General features: G+C 41.3%; 1 protein-coding gene and 2 long non-coding RNA genes across 4 annotated transcripts in view; 2 read left to right on the top strand and 1 right to left on the bottom strand.

The window, feature by feature from the left end:
• Positions 1-575: 575 nt before the first annotated feature.
• LOC106035599 (uncharacterized) lies at positions 576-15814 on the bottom strand. The gene is made up of 3 exons (XR_007158613.2): positions 15477-15814; positions 13368-13485; positions 576-1318 (listed from the first exon to the last, which is right to left on the bottom strand). It is a non-coding gene; the product is annotated as an uncharacterized lncRNA (long non-coding RNA).
• On the top strand, positions 2957-7442 carry LOC106035594 (uncharacterized). The gene is made up of 4 exons (XR_001206866.3): positions 2957-3144; positions 3623-3809; positions 5308-5402; positions 5513-7442. It is a non-coding gene; the product is annotated as an uncharacterized lncRNA (long non-coding RNA).
• Positions 15815-16098: 284 nt separating the features above from the next.
• LOC106035653 (chondroitin sulfate proteoglycan 4-like) overlaps positions 16099-19925 on the top strand; it is a 37967-nt gene continuing 34140 nt past the window's right edge. The window contains exon 1 of one of the 2 annotated variants that reach the window (XM_048049412.2): positions 16099-16267. In XM_048049412.2, the coding sequence (XP_047905369.1) occupies positions 16189-16267 (79 nt within the window). In that variant the 5' untranslated portion in view covers positions 16099-16188. Of the gene's footprint in view, positions 16268-16578; positions 18714-19925 lie in introns of those variants that run through there. The other variant, XM_066988029.1, reaches the window with a different exon arrangement.

Here is a 19925-nt window from a genome sequence, read left to right as displayed (position 1 = left end):
ACACATATCAATATAATCAGGAAATGATGATGTTATGTCTGGGTCAGCTGCTGAAAACAGATTGCAATCTATCAAAGTATCAACCTGATATCTCCATGCAGCCCACAGAGAAACATCAGGGATGGGAGAGAGTCTTTCCCTCTTCTGCATGCCACTCATGTTACTTTGATCCAGTTATGGAGGTGCAGGAGACTGGCGTCTTGCAGAAGGCTCTCCATAGCTATTTGCACTTGCTGATGTTTAGGGACATCACTAGGGAATTTGATATATTTGTTGACAGCATCTGAAAGGATTTGTTGCATTTCATATTACAAAACTGAAAATAAAACACTTTATGTTAAGTGAGGAGGAGAGATTGTAAGGAATAGTAACAGCTGGTCTCTTTCAGGAAGATTATGTTGTTGAATATAGCCAGCAAATAGAAGAAAATCTCATTGCAGAAACATCACAGTGAATTTCAACAGAGAGGAGTGAAGCTTCTTAGTTCCTCATTAAAAATACATTTTAGTGAGAAATATAAAAAGCACATAGGATGTCAGTTTGCAGCAATTTTTCCCTACAGAAATATTTTTAGGGATGCCAAGGCAAAATCAGCTATGCAAAACCCAAACAGAGCAATGAGTCTTGAACAGAAGACTAACATTTTTAGTAGAAGGCTTAAAGCATTTAAAAATGCATTCAGTCCTTAGTTACAGATACATAATTCCAGACTATGCTCGTCAGATTTTAAAGTTAAGCAGGGTCAGGTCAGGTCAAAGCCTGAATGTGAAAATATCAAGAATTTTCTTAGTGTTGTCTGAAATAGCACCAGTGACTGTGGAAGACTTTTCTCCGTCACTCAGGGCTGAAATAAAGCATCAACACTTGCATCCTGTTAAGTACCAGCTTCTGGGACTTATAGACATTCCCTAAAGCTCCCAGTGATGGACAAGTATTTGAAGACTTTTTTTTTTTTTTTTTTTTTGCCTTTATCCATGCTATTATCTTCAGAAGTATTTTGGTGCTTAGCACCTATGTAAGTGTCAGCTCCTGCTGAATGAATCAGCGCATCAGCACAACTGCCATGAATAGGATGTCTAGGAAATAAGCAACAAGCTTTGCACAGCCTCCTTGAATTACACCATATGCTTTATCATACTCACTGCACATTGAAGCTGATGTTGATTTTGTTTGGATTGTGCCTGCTTGCCATCCCAAGCAGATGATTTTTACACTGTTGTCAGGATAATGCCAATCATCTTAACAGATGCTCGTGCTTTTATCTGTGCTCTGCATCACATTCCTCCGAGAGAAGGCTGCCAGCAACAAACAGGTTTTTCTGAAAGTACATAAGGGAACAATGGACAATAGGAGCTGTTTTATACCACTGGGTATAAACAAGAACAAAACCCAGTTCACATGCAATGAAAAACACGATTTATCAAGATGTAAGTTGGTGGCTGGTAGGCTGCAGATGACTTTCAGGATCTGACAAATCACTGGAGCAGGCTGCAGACATCCAGTTTGTTAAAAAAGTCACTGCTGGGGCTGGATGGAGCTATCTGTGTGTTTTAGGTTGATTCTCTAAACAGCCTTGGAATAAAAAAAAGCAGATGATTTCTATTCTTTTAGAAAATTCAAAATGCGTCATTTAAAAATTTTCCATATTAAACTTTTCAAATGTTCTTTTGAAATGACACTTCAAGACACTTCTCCGTTCTCCAAATACTGGACTAGGAAAAGGATATTGGTTTAAAAGAAATTAACGGTGGCTAGCAGATAAGCCGTCTTCCCCCTCTAAGGCAGGCAGGATGCTTAGAAAGTATATAACGATCAAGAGAAAACATCTCTATCCTCTCCATACCTCAAATGCTTTCATCTCCTCCCTCCCCAGCTGCCTTCCTGTGAGCTTCCAGGCCCCAGTCCCAGGGCTTGGTGGAAGACATGGCTGGATAGAGGAGAAAGAGAGGAAAGGAAGTGCTTTTCAGAGCTGGTTGGGAAAGGGAGGTGGTGTTGGCAACAGAGGTGTTATTTTTGGCTTTTGAGTTCTTAAAAGTATTCTTTCAATTGATTATTTGTCATGATCAAAAACCAAAGCTGAAAGTCATGCTTAAGGTCAAGCTCAGCTAAATGCAATTAAAAATGTTTTATAGCTGCCTGCTATCCCCTCTGCCCCCGAGAAACAAGAAATTAGTGCTGCTGTGGTAAATGAAGTTTGCAAACTCATCTGCTTGGTATTTAGGAAAAATGCTTCAAAATCCTTATGCTATAAGCAGACCAACTCTATTTCATCATCCTTACATTTTTTTTTCAAGGTAGACCCAAAACATTTTTCCTCATTTTTTTACTTATTTAGTCCCTGAATTGAAAAACCAAACAGTTCACACCATTCTGCAAGCATTTGTGGAAGAAACAAATACTTTAGAGCAAACTGCTTCTTTGACTGTTTTTAGTGTTTTTCAGAAAATCATTAACAAAGAGAGATAAACTATTTCAAGTTAAGCATTATTCTCCAGTAGTGGAAAAACAATGTGACAACCCTGCATGCTTCCTATGAATTTCTTAAAGCACCTAGTGAACAACGCCTAGGTATCAAACCAGCCCTGAGAACTAGAAAGGACAGCATATATTTTCTGATTTACATCTGTAGAAGTCAAGATGAGGAGAAGAGGGGAATGAGTCATCAGAAAAACTAGGAATGAATCACATACATGTTGGTAAATGGATGGTATATAATACCCTTAGATTTTGATCTTTTGCCAAGAGCTGTAGGTAGTAGATCCTGGAACACACCAAAATATTTGCAGACAAATGTGGTCAAATATCCCAGCTTGCTGTGCCTATATCTCAACAAACGCAAGTTTGTAAAAGTTACTCATAAAATATTGTCTCAGTATTTCTTACCCCTTTTTCATGTTACTCTTCCTGTTGCTTGTAATATTAACAAGACAAAGAGAAAATGAAGAGCTCTCTCTTTTCTGTTGGTAGGATCTGTAATTTGACTTAGCACTACTAGAAAAAAATAAGAATTAAACCCCAGAATGCTATGTTATTCAGTTAGCTCTCTGGATCAAACCTTTGCCACCATGGTAACACGTGGCAACACCAACACAGATGCTCCGATGGGATAAATCAGCATTGCTGCATTTGCTGGAGCAAAACTCAGTCAGTTTCTGTCTCTACTGGCCTTGGGATCCTGTTAGTCTGATGCACAAGTTCTGCAAGGAAAAGCAAATCACTGTAGAGTTCAAATGCCAGTGATTAATTATTGGACTTTTTTTCACGAGTCTAGATGATTCCCACAGCATCGCCATTCATATTTACAAAGATTTCTTTGCATGATACTGCTTTGATGTCTGCCACATCCGTGCTGGCTTGTGCATATCTTCACTAGTCAGTTACCAGTTACTCTAATTTTAAAAGCAGAAATACTGGATGACTTTGTGGTGTCTTTGACAAACTGCAAGTTTAGTACAAGTTCTTCCACTGAAAATTAACATAGGAGGGAGGTGTTAAACTGTCAAAATACCACAATTGCTTCATCTGGCCATCCGAAACAGCAGCAGCCAGGGAATATTAAGTTCCAAGACGTCATACCCTTTGGTTTCGATGTGTACAACTCCTAACGCCATTCTCTCAGCAGGTGAAAAGATTGCCTGGGTTTTGAAAACAACTGAGCACACAGCAGTTTGATTTGGAGCTGGAAGGAGCTGGTGGACGCTCAACAGTTCAGGGAAAAAGGGCTGGAAGCGCTAAGGAAATTCTTCCTTCTGCTGGACGATAGGGAGCTCAAGCCTTGCAGGCCCTGCATGGTGGTATTGTCAAAAGAGGTGAATAATAGAATAAGTACATTTCCCTTTGTTTTTCTTTTCTCTTGAGTGCTACTACACAGGTGTGGGAGTATCATACAGAGAAGATTATATATCAGGGAAAGGAATGCTCTCACTGGGTCTTTTTTTTGAAGTCACATTGCATTTAGAGGCTTCTGAGCAGTTGCAAAATACAGCCCCAACTCTGCCCGTACTGGTAAAATCCCTATTTGACTATCAGGTGGAGGATTAAAACTACCTCGGTGAGTAAAACCAAATGTTATGAACATTTTTACAATAGATGGATTCTGATGGTCAAAACAGCAGGTACTCATGAAGTCAAAGAAACTTGGACTGCTATGATCCATAGGGATTCCCTTTCCTACTTCTAATTATTTTCATTGGATCACATGGCTAAAAGCTGTGGCTTTTTTTTTTTTTTTTAATTAAAAAAAAGCCTCCACACCATATCTGAGGGAAAAATGACTATCTGCAACATAACACTATTCAAATGTCAGCTATCAAATGACTAATTCTGTTTTTTCCATATGAAAAACCACATTCACACAAAGGAAGGCAACCAATTGCTTTCTTTCAAAACTCTTCACTCTTTAAGAATTACAAAAATATCTCACTTGATCTATCAAGCATTTTATTTTATGAGCATCAGTTTTATAGTCCTGAAACGGAGTCAGAAGCGGTTTGGAAAAAATTACTCAGACCTGTAAAATGCAGAGCAGTGGGGGGTTGGATTCTGCTCTTGTTGTCAGTGGATTTTGAATAGTGGGATTTGACTGGATTCAGTGGTGCCACTCGAGTACAAGCGAGGAGGGAGTCAGGCAGTCTTCATGGGCAGTCTATTCTGTAGGAACCACCCACACAAGGAGTTAGGCTTGAGAAGTCCTTGCAGGGATCATATTAGATTTGGCTGACCTCTGCCACTGTTAATGGGAAAATTGGGACGATACTGGGAAAACAAAACTTGTTCTAGTTTTGGGACATTTTGGTCAATATCTGCCTCAAAGGGGTCTCACTGGCAGCACAAGATCAACCCTGCCAGAAGAAGCAACCTTGTCTCCAGAAAATTGCACAGCTGTGTGCTGAGAACACAGAGCTGAGAAGAGCGCAGTGGAGATGCATGTCTATTTTCCTCATATCCTGGGCAAAAAAGTGTAAGGAAGCCAAAATAAACCAGACATGCTGTGCTTAAAAGTTAAAGTATTTGCAGAAGAAGCATGGCTGGAGTATGCTAAAATAAAAAGTTTTGTTCTTCTACACAAAAAATAGAGCTTCAGAAAATCAAACTTCATGGGCAATGTGAAGAAGAGCGGACATACTTTCCCTGCTTTCGAAGGGAGACAGGACTGTGACTGCCTAGGAAATAATTATAAACTGCCTATGAAATAATTATAAACTCTCTGTATTACCCCAGCCATAAAGAAGATGCTGATAGACAGTAGAAATAAATGATCAGTGAAACCTCTTCTGTTTTCTCTTCTTTCCTGTACCTACATCACAGCCACACACATATCTAGTACCTTCAAAGCAGACAGGAATGAAGGTAAGGAAGGAAACAAGGAAGCAAGCAAAGAGGAAAAGCAAGGAAGCAAGCAAGTAAGAAATTCTTTCACTTCTGCTCCTTTTTCCACTTTTTTTTTTTTTCATTTTCTTGTCAACAACTCTTTCTCTTTATTTTCTTACCCACCACCCACAACCCTTTCCAGACCTCCCTGATTCCTGCAGAAGTTGGACCGACCACGAGCACCCAGGCTCTCTCTGTTTTGAAACAATTCATCTCTGGTTGCTTGTGACTCCCGTGGTGCTGATGTGAAGAATCTTTTAATTTGAAACTGTCTCAGGTAGTGGACATATTTTCAAACCTGCCTGGGTACAGTTCAGGATGTAGTGCTGGCAGTCGGCTCATCTGGCCCTATTTCTGTTCTCAGCGCTAACTCAGGTCCACTTGCCGTCCAGAGTGCTGCTGGGTCTCCAGGCTTCTGTTTCAGCCAGCATATCAATAGGTTGCTCTGGCTGGGAGGACCATACCTAGTGCTTAGCTTGTCACTGCAAGTTTGGAGATCTCGTTTAAAACAAGGACAGAAGTTTTACTAATGCTGATGGTGCTGCTGATGGGTTGAGCACGGCTGGAAAGTGTGGAAAAGTCTTCTGAGATGAGAGCTATCATTTCTGAACTACTGAAGAGAAAAGCAACCCCTGTCTTCATAGGACCTTGAAGGACTAGCTGAAGAACAGCAGGACCACACAGATCTGAGACGACCAGTAAAAGATGAAAGGAATAACTAAATATCATACTATTTGATCAATATTTTGCATTGAAAGGCATTGCAGATTCATCCTACCATCACCTCTGATCAGACAGGGTTTGCACTCACATTTCCTTTTATACAAGCAGTCCTTCGTGAACACAAACGGGTGATTTGGCTATGGCAGCTCTCAAGGGTGAAACCTGATGTCTCTCAGAAGAACTTTTTGCCATACATTGTTTTGTGCCAAACTCTCCTAGCTGAATAACAGCAAGGGAACAAGCTTCCATCAGGGATCAGCCTAAAGCAGATGCACAGAATGGCATGTGACCAGACTCAGTTGGAAAAAAACAGAAGAACAGTGTTACTGATACTGGAGCAGATGCAGCCCCTACCTGAATGGGTGGCTGGGCAGGCGTGTAGGAAATGTGGGACTATGTGCACTGACACTGGGGCAGGTGATTGTTAGGTTTATCGACCGCTTACACACAAGGTGGCTAAGGAATTAAAAATCCAGTATATCTCCTATAGCAGTCTACAGGTATACTACCTCAAGATATTCCATAAAATGGAGTAGGTACCATTGCCACCATTTACAGATGTGAAAGTCTGTGCTTATCCAAAACTGTAACTCATGCTGGTTTCAGAGTATGTCTTTCTCCCTCCCAGCTCCCACAGGGCCACCCAAACCACTAAAACATTCCTCAGTCGTAACAGTGCAGAGTGAACTGGCTCCCATTCAGATGGTCTGGACAGTGGGGTGGGATACAATAACCGGGCTGCTTCCAAAGTGTAATCTCAGGGTTGAATACCACACACCAGAACGAAGTGTTCACAGCGGGTTTATTAGGGCACTGTAGGATCTGCCAGACAGGATGAGTCAAACATGCTTGAAGTGTTAAGAGGTGGCTTTAAAAACTGATCTCCTCCTTCTTAAGGAAATTAAGGGATTAAAAATTAAAACAATCTTGTTCTTTTTTGTACGAGGAACTGACCTGGCTGGGAAACACTGAGAAACCTGAATGGATGACAAGTTAGCCACAGAGTGACAAAAACTGAAACTGTGAAAGGACTTGTCCCTCCATCCTGCAAAATCTCTAGCTGTTTGGAATCAGCTTTTACTGGTGACCACGTCACCTCAAGACCTGCCATATCTCCCTGTTTGTGTGTGTACAAGATTCAGACTTTCTGGATTAAATCCCAGCCCTGTCAATCTCAACGAAAATGCTTTTCCTGGTGTTAGGAGACCTTCAGTTCAGTCCTATTGTTTGTTTTCCCACTCAAGGACATACATCTCTGAGTTTGTAGCGTCTACTTGATCAAAGATGTTAATTTAACCTTCTTTTTGATGTTCTTCTTATCTCTTCTTCAGTCAAAGTCCTTCCTGTACTTTCCCGGATCCTCTCACCTGCTCCCAAACACCTTGGCACTGAGCCACCAGCCCAACCTTCAAATCCCACTCTTCCAAGTTCACTTCTGTGGCAAACCTAAACATATATAAAAAAACATTGCACAAACATATCCCCAACATATCCAAAACCTAGATACTGTTCTAGATACTGTCCACTTTGCAACTCAGTCCCCCACACCTCATTTCAGTCTACCATTTTACTATTTTATTATAGTAACCCACTGGGCTACAGTTGTTTCTCAACTGCTTACCAGAGCACTTCGGATACCCAAGGCAAATAAATGTTTATGATGAAGTGACAAAGGAGAACTGGCAGAGTCCTTGAGATGAGGCAACTTGTTTTGGTATGGCAAAAAACTAACAACAAGGCTTTGAAAATGCATGTGAAATAAACGGTGATGTCCAAACATTAAGGAATAAAGAGGCACAATAGTGCACATGATGCACTGCATACTAAACAGGTTCCAAGTTCCTACAAAAAGTGTGCTAAATCCTACCACGGCACAAGGCCAACACCAGTCCCCGCGGTGCTTCACACATCCAGCTTTGGGAAGCATGGTTGTAGTCTGGCAATTCCTATCAGGCTGAACTGCCGTGGAGAGATGGCTGTCAGCACAGAGAGAGAAAACTGCAGCCTCCGGATAGGAGAGAGATGACAGCCATCAGGGTGATAACGGCAAGGGTATGGGGAGCCAAATTTACGAGAGGAGGTTAGGTGAGCTAGGCTTGCTCAGCCAGGCTGAGAGAAACCACTGCTCTCTACAAATACATTGAGGAAAGGTCTCAACACCAAGGGGCTGGTAACTGTTCTGATGAAAAAGTAGTGTTGGCAGAAGTGAGATACCAGCTGCCCGTAAGGAACTTAAAATCAGAAGTTTCCAGACCATGAAGATAACCATGTCATGTGGCAGTTTTGTAGAGGGGGAGTCAGGCTTGGGACAGGGATGAGACCAAGCCATCTGAATGTTTTTAAGATAGAGCTCAATAAGTGAAAAACAGAGATTATTACATGAGGTAATGTCTGCAGTAGTTGGGATTGGGATTTAATGATCCAGGTGGTCCTTTCCATCCTATGCTGTTATGCTTCCACAGCCAACACTATTCTGTACCCATGGCCAACAGAAAAAAGAGCTCATTACTTCCAATGCAAGTGCTTTAAAAGAGCAAAACAGTCAAAATTGTGAGGACTGTGAAAATACCTAGCATGAGTCAGAGATAATTTAGCAAGCCCAGCAGCACTTGTGTAAAATGGATGCACGACAGGAATCCAATTCAGATGTAAAAGCTACTATCAATGGAGGGTATTGATTTACAGGAAGAGACAGCTTTCTGCATAGTAATGGTGTGAACCTACTACAGCTGCAATTTGGTAAGTAATTTCAAAAGCAAAGCCATACAAAATACATTTGCAAATGCACTTTTTAAAATAGGCAACAAGAATTGGAGCCATGCAAGCATGAGAGCATAATGGCTGTAAAGACAGCACTCATTTCCAACGATGTTAAAAGCAGCACATGCAAAGGCACCAGATGTTTAGACAGGATAACAATGATGCTGAGGACAATTCTCACTAATCTATGATTCACATGGCGAAAGAAAGATATATTCCCATTATTGGAAGAATCTGGATTGTTTGCACAGGCAAATGAGAAAAACAGGTCAGTATAGATGAATATAAATGATTTTCCTAGAGAGTAAGGGTCTGACTGAAGATGTATGAGTTACAAACAACAAAGTTATTGATCAATCGGAGTAGCATAAAAAACCTTCAGAAACCAAAAAGATTAGTAAAACTGTAGAAATCAGTGAAGCAAAGTGCATCAGAAAAGAAAACAAACAAAAAAAAAACAACTTAAAAGGCAACCTGTATGAAAGGTTCTTCTCAGTTTCACTACTTCTATTCAGTATTCTGATACATGTTGCTTGTAAATGGGCTGCTGCAGTGTCTGATCCCTAGGTAGTCACTAAATCAGCCATGCCACGGAATTAGATGATGTTTTTCTCTAAAACCTAAGAACTTAATTTCCTCAGATGTCCTGAGGGAGTCCACGTGCCACTGCCCTGGAACTGAGGCCTTCCCTGGGGATTTGCTTCTCTCTTCCAGCGTGCTGAAGCCAGGGGAATGAAAGCATTTTCTTCAGCACCATCCCCTCAAGCTCCTCTCCCTCCTTTGACCTGCACAAAGGCTGAATTCTAGTCGTCTCCCTGTGCTAAGATAATTTGCATAGTTTTGCTGTAGTTATTTTTCTGTTTTTCCTTTGTTGGACTTCTGGCTGACCGCAGGTTGTTTTGCTTTGGCAGACAGGGGTGAAGACCTTGTTCAAGACTCCCAGTTCCGAGAGATTCCCTCTGGGGAAACTTCTGGAGTCAGAAGCTTTACACAGGTTCCCTCAAAAGAAATGACCTGAGAGTTGCATATGGATCTGCAAAGGAGAGGACGCTCAACTACAACACTTAACACTGAACTTGGGGCAAATAAATATTTTCTTTACGCCAGTGTGACTGTTCAGACTCTTGCACTTATGTCTGTAACTATCTGAGATAAAGAAACACATCTCCACATACTGAAACTGAACAAACAAGAAAAATAACACAAATTAAGGATGCTGCATCATTCAGTGCACTGAATGAATTCCCACATCTGTTTTAATAATCACAGATTTTTTAATAACACTTATTATGCAAACTAATATATTCATTAGTATATCTTGTAAATTAAGGAAATGTGTTGCTAAGAAATGATTAGAGGTTGTGCTCAAAATCAAAATAAAAAGAAGGCAGTTTTAAGCTGCTGTTTTTAAAATAACTCTGGGTGGGCAGATTCTTATGCCTAATTAATTTGAGCTGGTACCCCAAAATTCAGCTGACATCACTAACACCCTCTGATAGCACTACCAGATTTTCTAAGGACCTGATTTTCGGAACCAGTAGGCTGGGTGGGCTGTGATGATCTAAAGATGTTCTGTCCAAACACAGTATCCGGTGTCCCAAAAGAAAGGCACCAAACACATGTACCTTTTCCTGTTAACTCCTGAATGGCCTCCACTCCAAAGCTGCCTATAGGTCACACTCTGGCTCTTGGAGTTTCTTCAGGATTGTCAGGAGAGCATCCCCAATCCTTACCACAGGGGTGAAACCGCTACAGTACCCAGCCATTGCAATTAATCTGGCACTATGGTTGATCTTTCACTAGAAGAGACCACATATAGAGCACCCTGTGTTTGCTAACACATATCCTGTGGGGATTAAAGCAGAGTCTACACCATAGCAGCCTCATAATACAAACTCATGCGTCTTCATGACATGTTTTTTCTAAAACTGTGGTGTGCTGTCAGGAGGTGCGTCTTTCAGTGGGGCAGTGAAGCAGCCATGATAGCTGAAGCACAAACATGAGGAGAGCAGGTCCATCACACAGCCTGTACACACGGATGCAAACTGATTACTTGGGCCTTATTATGCACAGGGAAAAAACGAGGAGGAGGAGAATGCCTAGGCCCACACCCCATGATTAGCTAAAGAGAGAGAAAGCACAGCAGCAGGCCTAGTAGGTGGCTGTGATTTTCCTCTTGCCCTTGTAACGTTACTACATCTCTTTTGGGCTGACCACATGAACAGTCCAGGGAGGGCTACCATTGAGAACTTCTCAATGGCACACCATTGCTGTGCAACGGGCACTGCTGCCCACCAGTGTCATCCCACCAACTTCTTGTCTGTGTCCTGCAACAGCAAAACCCCTTCCTCCTGGTAGCAGCTGCAGCCTCCTGTACTGAGCCTCTCATGTTGTGCCAGTCTGGCTGAACCAGAGGAGTATTTTTGTTTTCTGGATGATCTATTATGGAACGCACCTTCAAATCTCTCTAATAGAGCTCAGTCAACATCAGGAGAGGAGCAAGACCTGAGCTCTCACTCTGTGATGTCTTGGAAAGGGCAGGGATTGTATGGAGAATACCTGAAGCAGGCTAAGAAATCTTGGTTTGAGGCATGAGCCACCAAGGGGAAGAAAGGCCAACACTACCCTCTTCCTTTGTACAGAACACAGCTTATTGCCTTGCTTTAGGCTATCTCACTGGCACAGGATGAACTTTCATTCTGAGCTGCTGAGGACAGCCAGTCCTGGGCGCACACAAGTTTCTCTTTCAGACACCTAAAACAGAATTTTTAAAGTTGCTGAAGTGGTTTAGGAACATGCATGGATCAGCATCCCACAGTAACCTGTGCTCCCAATTCACCTATGCAGTTCTTGGAAAATTATATTTATTATAAATATGTAACCTGATCTTCAAGGTAAATAAGAGTTCAGTTGTCCAGCTTGAAAATTTACATGGTCTAACTTGCGTAGGATCACAAGATAATGAGGGATCACAAGAAGAGCACAGATTTTGTAGAGAGATTTTGTATCTCTGGTAAGACATTTCACAGAAAAAAAATCTAAGAGACTCTTTTACTACATTTTGAATGGTGACTTTAAATATTTTCTTTACTGGAAAAATAACATCCTTATTAACAATGCCCTTTTTAAAATTCACTTGGCTTGGTAAAGAATCATTGGAAAACTTGGAATTTAGAATTTGAATACCATTTTATCCCACTTGAATCGAATGACCTCTTCATTTTTCCAAGAAGCTGTATTTTTAAGAAGCAACGTTTTTATTTATAAGGTACTATTTAATTAAGAAATTGTTACAGGAATAAGATTATCTTGCAGCCTCAGGACTCCCTCTAGTGTCTTTACAGCCAAGCTCTTTATGGAACTGCATGGACCACTGGAGTTTTGTGTCTGTTTTTGATGACTACGGAGCATACATCAGTAACTTCTCATTTGCGTCTAACTTGCCTAGAAGCTTCAGTCCACTGTGTTGACCCTTCACTCAGAAAATCCAGGTGAATATTTGACACCTGATACAGTATTAAATTAAAATTAAGACTGAAATAAATAAATAAATAAGCCATTTTAATGCAATAAATTATTCATTTTCCACTGTTTTTTTTCTAAAGATTATTAATTTCTTCTGTTTAGCTGGAAATCTTTAAGTTATTAGGACAGGACATCTCCTAACTGCTTGCAGGCAGCATTCAATCTTTCCCATCAGAATAATTAATATTTGTCTTCTCAGTGTTTGTTATAATTACACTACTGTCATATCAGCATAAATTAACCAAAACCAAAGAAAACTGATATAATTTTTTTCAAAATGTGGGGACAGTTTTGGCTTCTGAAATTGGTTGAAAACCTATGAGGACCCTAAGAAAGTCTTGGCTGCAGCAACAATTTGCAAAGAGTACTGTTCGTTGAAAATTGAATAGAAACGAATTTCTAAAGTAGTTTCTGGTATGACATGAAACTGCTTTCTTCTCGGTAAAATCTTTATCCAACCGAATCCAATAGAAAGAAATTGATGTGCAGGGTATTATAGAGCTCAGTGATACCATGCATTCTGCTTTAACCAATAGACTGATTGACTGTCACCTGCAAGCAAGCTTATCTTCATTATTAATAGGAAAGAATATATTTACTAGCTGGAAAATTTTTCATATTTTCACAGAAATATCACTTTGAAGACATAAGAAATCCTTCAGTAATGAATGCCAAAGATGATAAAAACAAAACAAACAAACAAAAACCCAAACCAAACCAACAAACCAAACCAACAAAAATAAATAAATAAATAAATAAAAGTTTTTCAGGAACTGCAGGTATAAGGCTTAAAATCAAAGAATTCAGATTTACATTTCTTAAAAAAACCCACAAGTCTCACTGAAAGCAAGTAGGACTTTGGGTTGGAAACTCCTGAAGGACTTAAGAAAATGTGGCTTAAAGCTATAGGTCACTTGGGCCATTGTCAGAATGTGGCCTTTCTTTTCTCAGAAGTCTCTTAATACTTGTTTTGCATGGCATGGAAATACCTGCATGAGTCACGGCATCACAGGACAGCAGAGGCTGGAAGGCACCTCTGGAGGCTATCTTGTCCGATTCCTCTTCTCAAAGTAGGGTCACCTACATCAGGTTTTTCAGGGCTGTGTCCTGCAAAGTTTTGAACATCACTAAGGATGGAGTCTCTCCGGGAGACCTGTTCCAGCGTTTGACCACCCTCAATGTGAGAAAGATTCTTGTATTTAAATGGAATTTCTATTATTTTTTTTCCATTGTCTTTTATCTTTCCACTGGACACTGCTAAGTCTGGCTCCTTATTCTGCACACACTCTTATCAGATATTTGTACCCATTGATGAGATTCCCACTGAGCCTTCTCTTCTCCAGGCTGAACTTTCTCATATGTCAGAGTGGATTACTTTTCTTTGGACAAGAAGTAATGTCATAATGAGCATACTAAAAAATATTAATTTAATGACAAAATTAGTTCAATGATTGCTGAGTTACTTCATAGAGGTACAGACAACATTAACTGACTGAGTACATTTTTGTGACTATATCAGTGTAACTACAATGTGGAATAGACTTTAAATTGTATATACCTTAAAACAAATGTATCATGTCCTCCAATTTCATCCTATGACATGAATCACAAAGTATTTAGAAATAATGTCTAGTTCTACACCTCCGCATGTACAGGATACTGCCATTTACCTGTCTCTTGCCTCTCATCCAAATGTCTTGCTCAGCACTACCTTTCCCCTAACATGGTTAGAGAAGACAAATACTCCTAACTGGGGATACATTGTCATACCTGTGCAACACATGGTCAGTGCAAAAGCAATTTTTTTCCCAAGGTTTTCCATCAGGAGCACAGAGTTTCACTGCCACACACCTGCAGGCCTGCTTTTCCAGCTTCAGTCACATTATGGATCTTTATTCCATGCTATATCCTTTTTGCTTTTGACCTTCTTCTGCCTTTGAGATTTTTAATAAATCTGTTAAATAATATCTGGGTGAAGATCACTCCCTATGATTTCCCACTGGACATGGCTTTCCCCCAAGTACATTATTCTAAAATTGTGAAGACAGCAAAGCCTGCCAAAAATTGCTGAGGAAAATCTAGACTAAATGATGACTACAAACCTCAAAGGAAGAGAGGAACCAGACGGCTGACCCAGAAGAGATTCATTCCATCACAACTTTTCTTATTTCTGCAGCCTTGGAATATTATCTAGGTTACTTATTCTGCTTATTTAGTGTAAGATTTCATCTCACAAATTCCAGTTCTATGTGTAAGTGGAGTAACAAGTTAAAAAAACAACTGACCTGTTGAGACACATTAGAAAGCACCCTGCCAGCTGATTATATCAGAGAAAATTTTATGACTGCAAGGCTGTTCCTGGCATGGATGATGTATGCAACTGAGGGTATGTCTGCATATTTGAATTAAGTATGATAAGTGGCTTATACACAAGTAGTTCAAATATGCTCTTAAAAAAAAATTTAAACTAGAACCTTGTGCTTTCAAGTACATGGCACCATTGATAAGGTGCAAAATGCAGAATTTCCTCTGTCTAGTTTAAGTTCTGTACAGCTTATAATCATTTTACTTTGCTTTGTCTACTTGCTATATATTTATTCGACAATAAAACATGACTTACTTCTTTATGCAAGTATGATTGTAGTTACGTACCATATCTGGTATAAAAAGAATTAGTAAGAAAGCTGTATATAACCTGTATAATACTTCTTGTTTCATGATTATAAAAGGCAATAGTATTTACAAGGTTACAAGTACAACATACCTCGAGTACTTGCTTCTATTCTTTGAAGGGACTTTAAAGGCACTGTGATGTGCTGTTTATTACCTGTTATATGTCCATTTCAGACTTCTTTTCCTTGTATGTATATAGCACCCTCACTAGAGTATTCGATCAGTGTACAGTTTAATTTATTTATACCTAAATAATTTTCTGAAGTACAAAAACCATAGTTTATCAATTTTAGACGTGAGGATCCGAGTCATACAGTGCCACCAGAAATTAGCAATCCAAAACTAAATTTTTGAAACAAAATGAAAACATAAAAATTACAGGTGAAATGTTTACTGACCCACATGGTGTGCTTAAGACAACTCACCTACAGCACAAGGGCTGTGTGTGCCATCCATTCCCAGGACTGTCAGTTAATCATTCCCAGGTCTGTGGTTAATGGGTCGCATATCCTGAGAGCTGGTTAAAGCTGGAGAACCAAAGGGGCCTAAAGGTTGGACCTGGTGACTGGGGACATGGTTTAGTGGGTGACATTGACATTGGCGGAAGGGTGATGGTTGAAACAGTTGACCTTGAAGGTCTTTTCCAACCTTAATGATTCTATGATCTTGTTAGGAATGATGTGGAGGGGACACCAGAACAGATCTTTGGAAACGTGTGAGGACAAGGCCACATTTGGGAGTGCTGACCACCAGTGGCCCCTTCCAGCCCGAGTGATGCGGTGATGGTGGCAGACTTTAAGTGTTTGCTGAGTGTTAGAACACAATAAAAACAGCGAGTGCTCTGCACAGGGCTTCACGTCCTTCTCCTCCTGTGCTCAGCTGGAACAACCGGGGAACCGCCGGCAAGCCCTGCAACGCGTCCCGGGCGCTTGAAGGGAAAGAAAACTATGGAAATAAAGCGCGAGGAGCCACCCGTATTTCGGAGGACGCCCCGGGGCCGGCCCTCCACCCGCACGGTGCCGCCCCCGCCGTGTTTCTGTAGCGGGAGGCGGGACTGGGTGCAGGGGGAGGGCGGCGAGCTCCGGGCCGGGCCCCCGGTTCCTCAGGGCGGCCGATGGTGCCCGGCCGGTCAGCGGCATGGCGGGCGGGCCCAGCGCCCCGCTGCTGGCGGCGCTGCTGCTGCTGCTGCTGGCCGGCGGCCGGCCGGCCCTCGCAGGTAGGGGCTGCCGCCATGTCGCGGGGAGCCGCCGGGCTCCGGGCAGGCCGGCACGGCGCTGGCTGACGGGGAGGGGCGCGGTGGGGCTTCGTCTGCGGGAGAGGAGCCCCCATGGAGGGGCACCCCACGGGGGTCAAGGCTCGGGGGCTGGGTCCGGGGATCGCCCCGCCGCAGCTGCCGCTGCGGCGGGGCGATCCCCGGACCCAGCCCCCGGCGTGTGAGGCCTGCGGTGGGAGCAGCCGGGCTTACCTGGCAGTAGGCGTGCAAAAATACCTTTGTTTTCGACAGCAGGCGTTTTGGGGGGGGAAGGGGGAAGGCGTCTCTGTAAAGGGGAGGCCGAGCCTGTCAGCTGAGGTGTGATTCTCTTTTCGCCTGCTGCAGGGTTGATGCTGGGACCGGACAGAGTCCCAGAGTCTTTTTAATAAAAACAAATACCAAACAACTGGCATGAAATTCTTTTTTTAACAATCGTGAGTATGACTGGAATTATGTGCCATGAGGAAAGCTCTAAGGCATGTGCAAAGATATGCCCTGTGGTTCCTCTCCCCGTTTTGGCTTGCAAAAAGCCTTGATGTTCATTACCAACCAGTGACAACGGGTGCTGGTTTTTGGCATCCAAATAGAGCTTACGTCTGGCTTCCCACACATGCCAAGGGCCTGCCACTCTTCCTGATGGTGGTGCAAGATCAGGTGCTACTCTAGAGCTGTCACCAAAACCACTGGCACAGCCAAAAACTTAAGTTTGAAATTTCTTTGTTTTCATCTTCAAGTGAACTATAATTACAGCATCAAGGAATCATAATCAAATTTACTATTTAAATATCCGCTTAAATATTTGACCAGTAAGCAGTTCTGGAATTGACCTGTCTGGTATCCTTTGCAATCCCATGCGACATGAACTAGTTGCTGTAACTCCCTTTCCTTAAAAATTAGAAGTGTCTCAGTGTCTATGATTGTACTGTGAATGTTTTCTCTAGATCAGTAGACTAGCCAGGAACTAACGCCTAATGTTTAATTGTAACTTTAAAAAAACAATCTTCAGTTCTTCAGAGATTGATCAAGGCTTATTTGGTAATCTTAAAGGATTAACTTCAGATGTTACAAATGAAATATGCCTCTCTTGTCTTTTTGCAAGAGAATTTCAATGTATGTTGTTCTAAACAGTGTTCTTACAGGTTTTATGGACAAGAAGCGTGTATGCAGAGTAGGGAGGATATTTTATTGCTCATGGAAGTGTCTCTGAGCTATCACAGATGTCTGGGAGATCAGATTGCCACTAAAATTTCTCTAGTGCTGATAGCATTGTCATAAATGTCATGGTCTGAGGGTTTCATCAATGATTTTGCTGGCAGGAATATTAGGCCAACCAGTATGGTTTTGCAAACAGTACTTTGAGAGGCTGACAAACCACTTCATGCCTCATTGTTGCGGTAAGAGCCGTCCATGCCTTGCATTCCAGGCAGTGCACGGTAAATCCAGAGCTGGAGAAAACATTTCCAGATTGCAAGGTAGGATGTCAGAATCACAGCCTGCTGCTTGTGCTAGCCCAAGTGCAGCAGCGTAGGATGCTTCAGTGGAGCTGTCATGCTGAGCTCCACCATCCCATGTGGGCTGGCATCTGTACCAGGGCAGAGTGTCAAAATCCAGCTCTTGTCTCTTTACTACAGTTGATGCTATAACTGTAGCCATACTCAGAGACAGAGAGATTCTTGTCCCAGAGATCTTAGAGTGGAATTGAAAAACAATTGAAGGCTGGAAGGAAAACAAAGCACTAACGACTATTAGGCAGTAAATTGAAATTAGGTGTTAAGTGGTTCGCACAATTTTTTGGTATGTTTCTTTGATGGAACCAGAAATTAACATTACCTTTGTTCATTTGATGTTCACTGCTTTAACTATAGGACTGTCTTTTATCTGTAAATCTGGTGTGTGAAGCACATGTGGATGCAACACAGGGATGTGTCTTACTGTGTACGTTTGGCATTACATGCAAGTATCAGAGGCTTACAGACTCTTATTAGCATTTAATTTACCCACAAAATCTCACTGTAAATCCAACAGTGATAAAGTGTGAATCAACCCTGAGAATTCACTTCAACATTATGGTCACATTACCTGTAAATGGCTTTCCCAGCAAATCTGGCAGTCCTTTTCCATGTCCATTCTTCCTGTGCCCCTAAAGTGCTGTCGATGTCATCTGCTACTAGCTTGAATAAGAAATGAAAGAAGTAGTATTTTTCCATTATGAAGTATCCTTTGGCTCTCTGTTTTCTTTCTGTCATTCTGCTGCATTATTTCTTCTGTTTGTCCTCATAGCAAAATTTCATTAACCAAACTCCTGTTATATGAAGTATCGGGACTGTGTGTTGGAGAATGTAGTTTAGACTGTGTGATCTGGGAAGAGGCACTTCCAACATTAACCCAACAGTCCCAAGCCATGGTATTTGTAAGTATCAGAATGTCTTCTGCTTTCAGGTCTTTAATAAATGCATCCTCCAAAGTGCAGTTTGACAGCTTCTGTTTTTTTTCCTTTTTTTTTTTTTTTTTTCCTCCTGATTAATATTTTGATCACCCCCAGGCTGCTTGTGCAGGTGTGATCTTTGCATACCATTCAAGTGGAGCAGAACACAAGCATTTTAATAATGAAATATGTTTGTACTTTTTAGACACGGTACCATGAAAGTGTTTAGGCAACCTTGCTAAAGAGAGAAGGAAGCAATGAATATCTCCATGTAATTTAGTCATCAGGCATATTTGGAAGAAGCGCACCTGAATTCTGAGAGACTAAAGTTTAAATCCCCTTCACCCTGTTTAGAACAAGGTTTTTAACCAGTTTCCCACCAAAGATTTGTGAGCAAACCATATGACATAAGATATTCAGTGGTGCTGATAGTGTTTTTCAATTTCACCAGTTGATTTAGATCATATCTATGATGTAGTAAGTACTTAGTTAAAAATGGAATATTTTAAATATGGTTCTGTCCAGCTGTAAGGTAAAATGAAGAAGACAGGAGTGTATTTTTAATTGTGAAGATAGGTTTTGTGATTATTTTTCCAGGTGATTACTAGTGAGTGCTGCTGAATCAGGCTCGAAGGAGGTTCGCATTTTCCTCTCCCTGCAAGAGAGAGAGGCATTGAGATTCACTGTAAAAGACAGTGTTATCATCAACATCAGATTACACCTGCGTAAGGTTATTATTCACTTCATCGGGCTAATGATGTTCTGGTTAGTATTCTTAAGCCCGTTCAATCTAGTTTTAATGGGCAGACACACTAACGATAAGTTTTTCTAGCATGAGGCCAAGTTTCAATCGGGAATGTGAGAAAAATCAGCTACCGATCTGATTCTTCTTCATTACTTATCAGAAGCAAAAAGCAAATGTGAAATTACTAAAAGTATTTGCTGTCAATTTTTATTTTTCCAACTTGTAGTTTGAGTGAGCTTTGAATAACCAGAACTGACCTAGAATAGTAGCATCATTTAGTTTGGAAAAAACCTCTAAGATCATCTAGTCCAACCTTTAACTTAGCACTGCCAACTCCACCACTAAACCATGTCACTAAGCACCACATCTGCACATTTTTTGAAGACCTCCGGGGATGGCGACTCAACTGCTTCCCTGGGCAGCCTGTTCTAATGCCTCACAACCCTTTCAGT

The sequence above is a fragment of the Anser cygnoides genome, chromosome Z (assembly GCF_040182565.1).
Source record: "Anser cygnoides isolate HZ-2024a breed goose chromosome Z, Taihu_goose_T2T_genome, whole genome shotgun sequence".
Lineage (NCBI taxonomy): Eukaryota > Metazoa > Chordata > Aves > Anseriformes > Anatidae > Anser > Anser cygnoides.
Note: the sequence above shows the minus strand (reverse complement) of the source record. Positions and strands in the feature narration are given on the sequence as shown.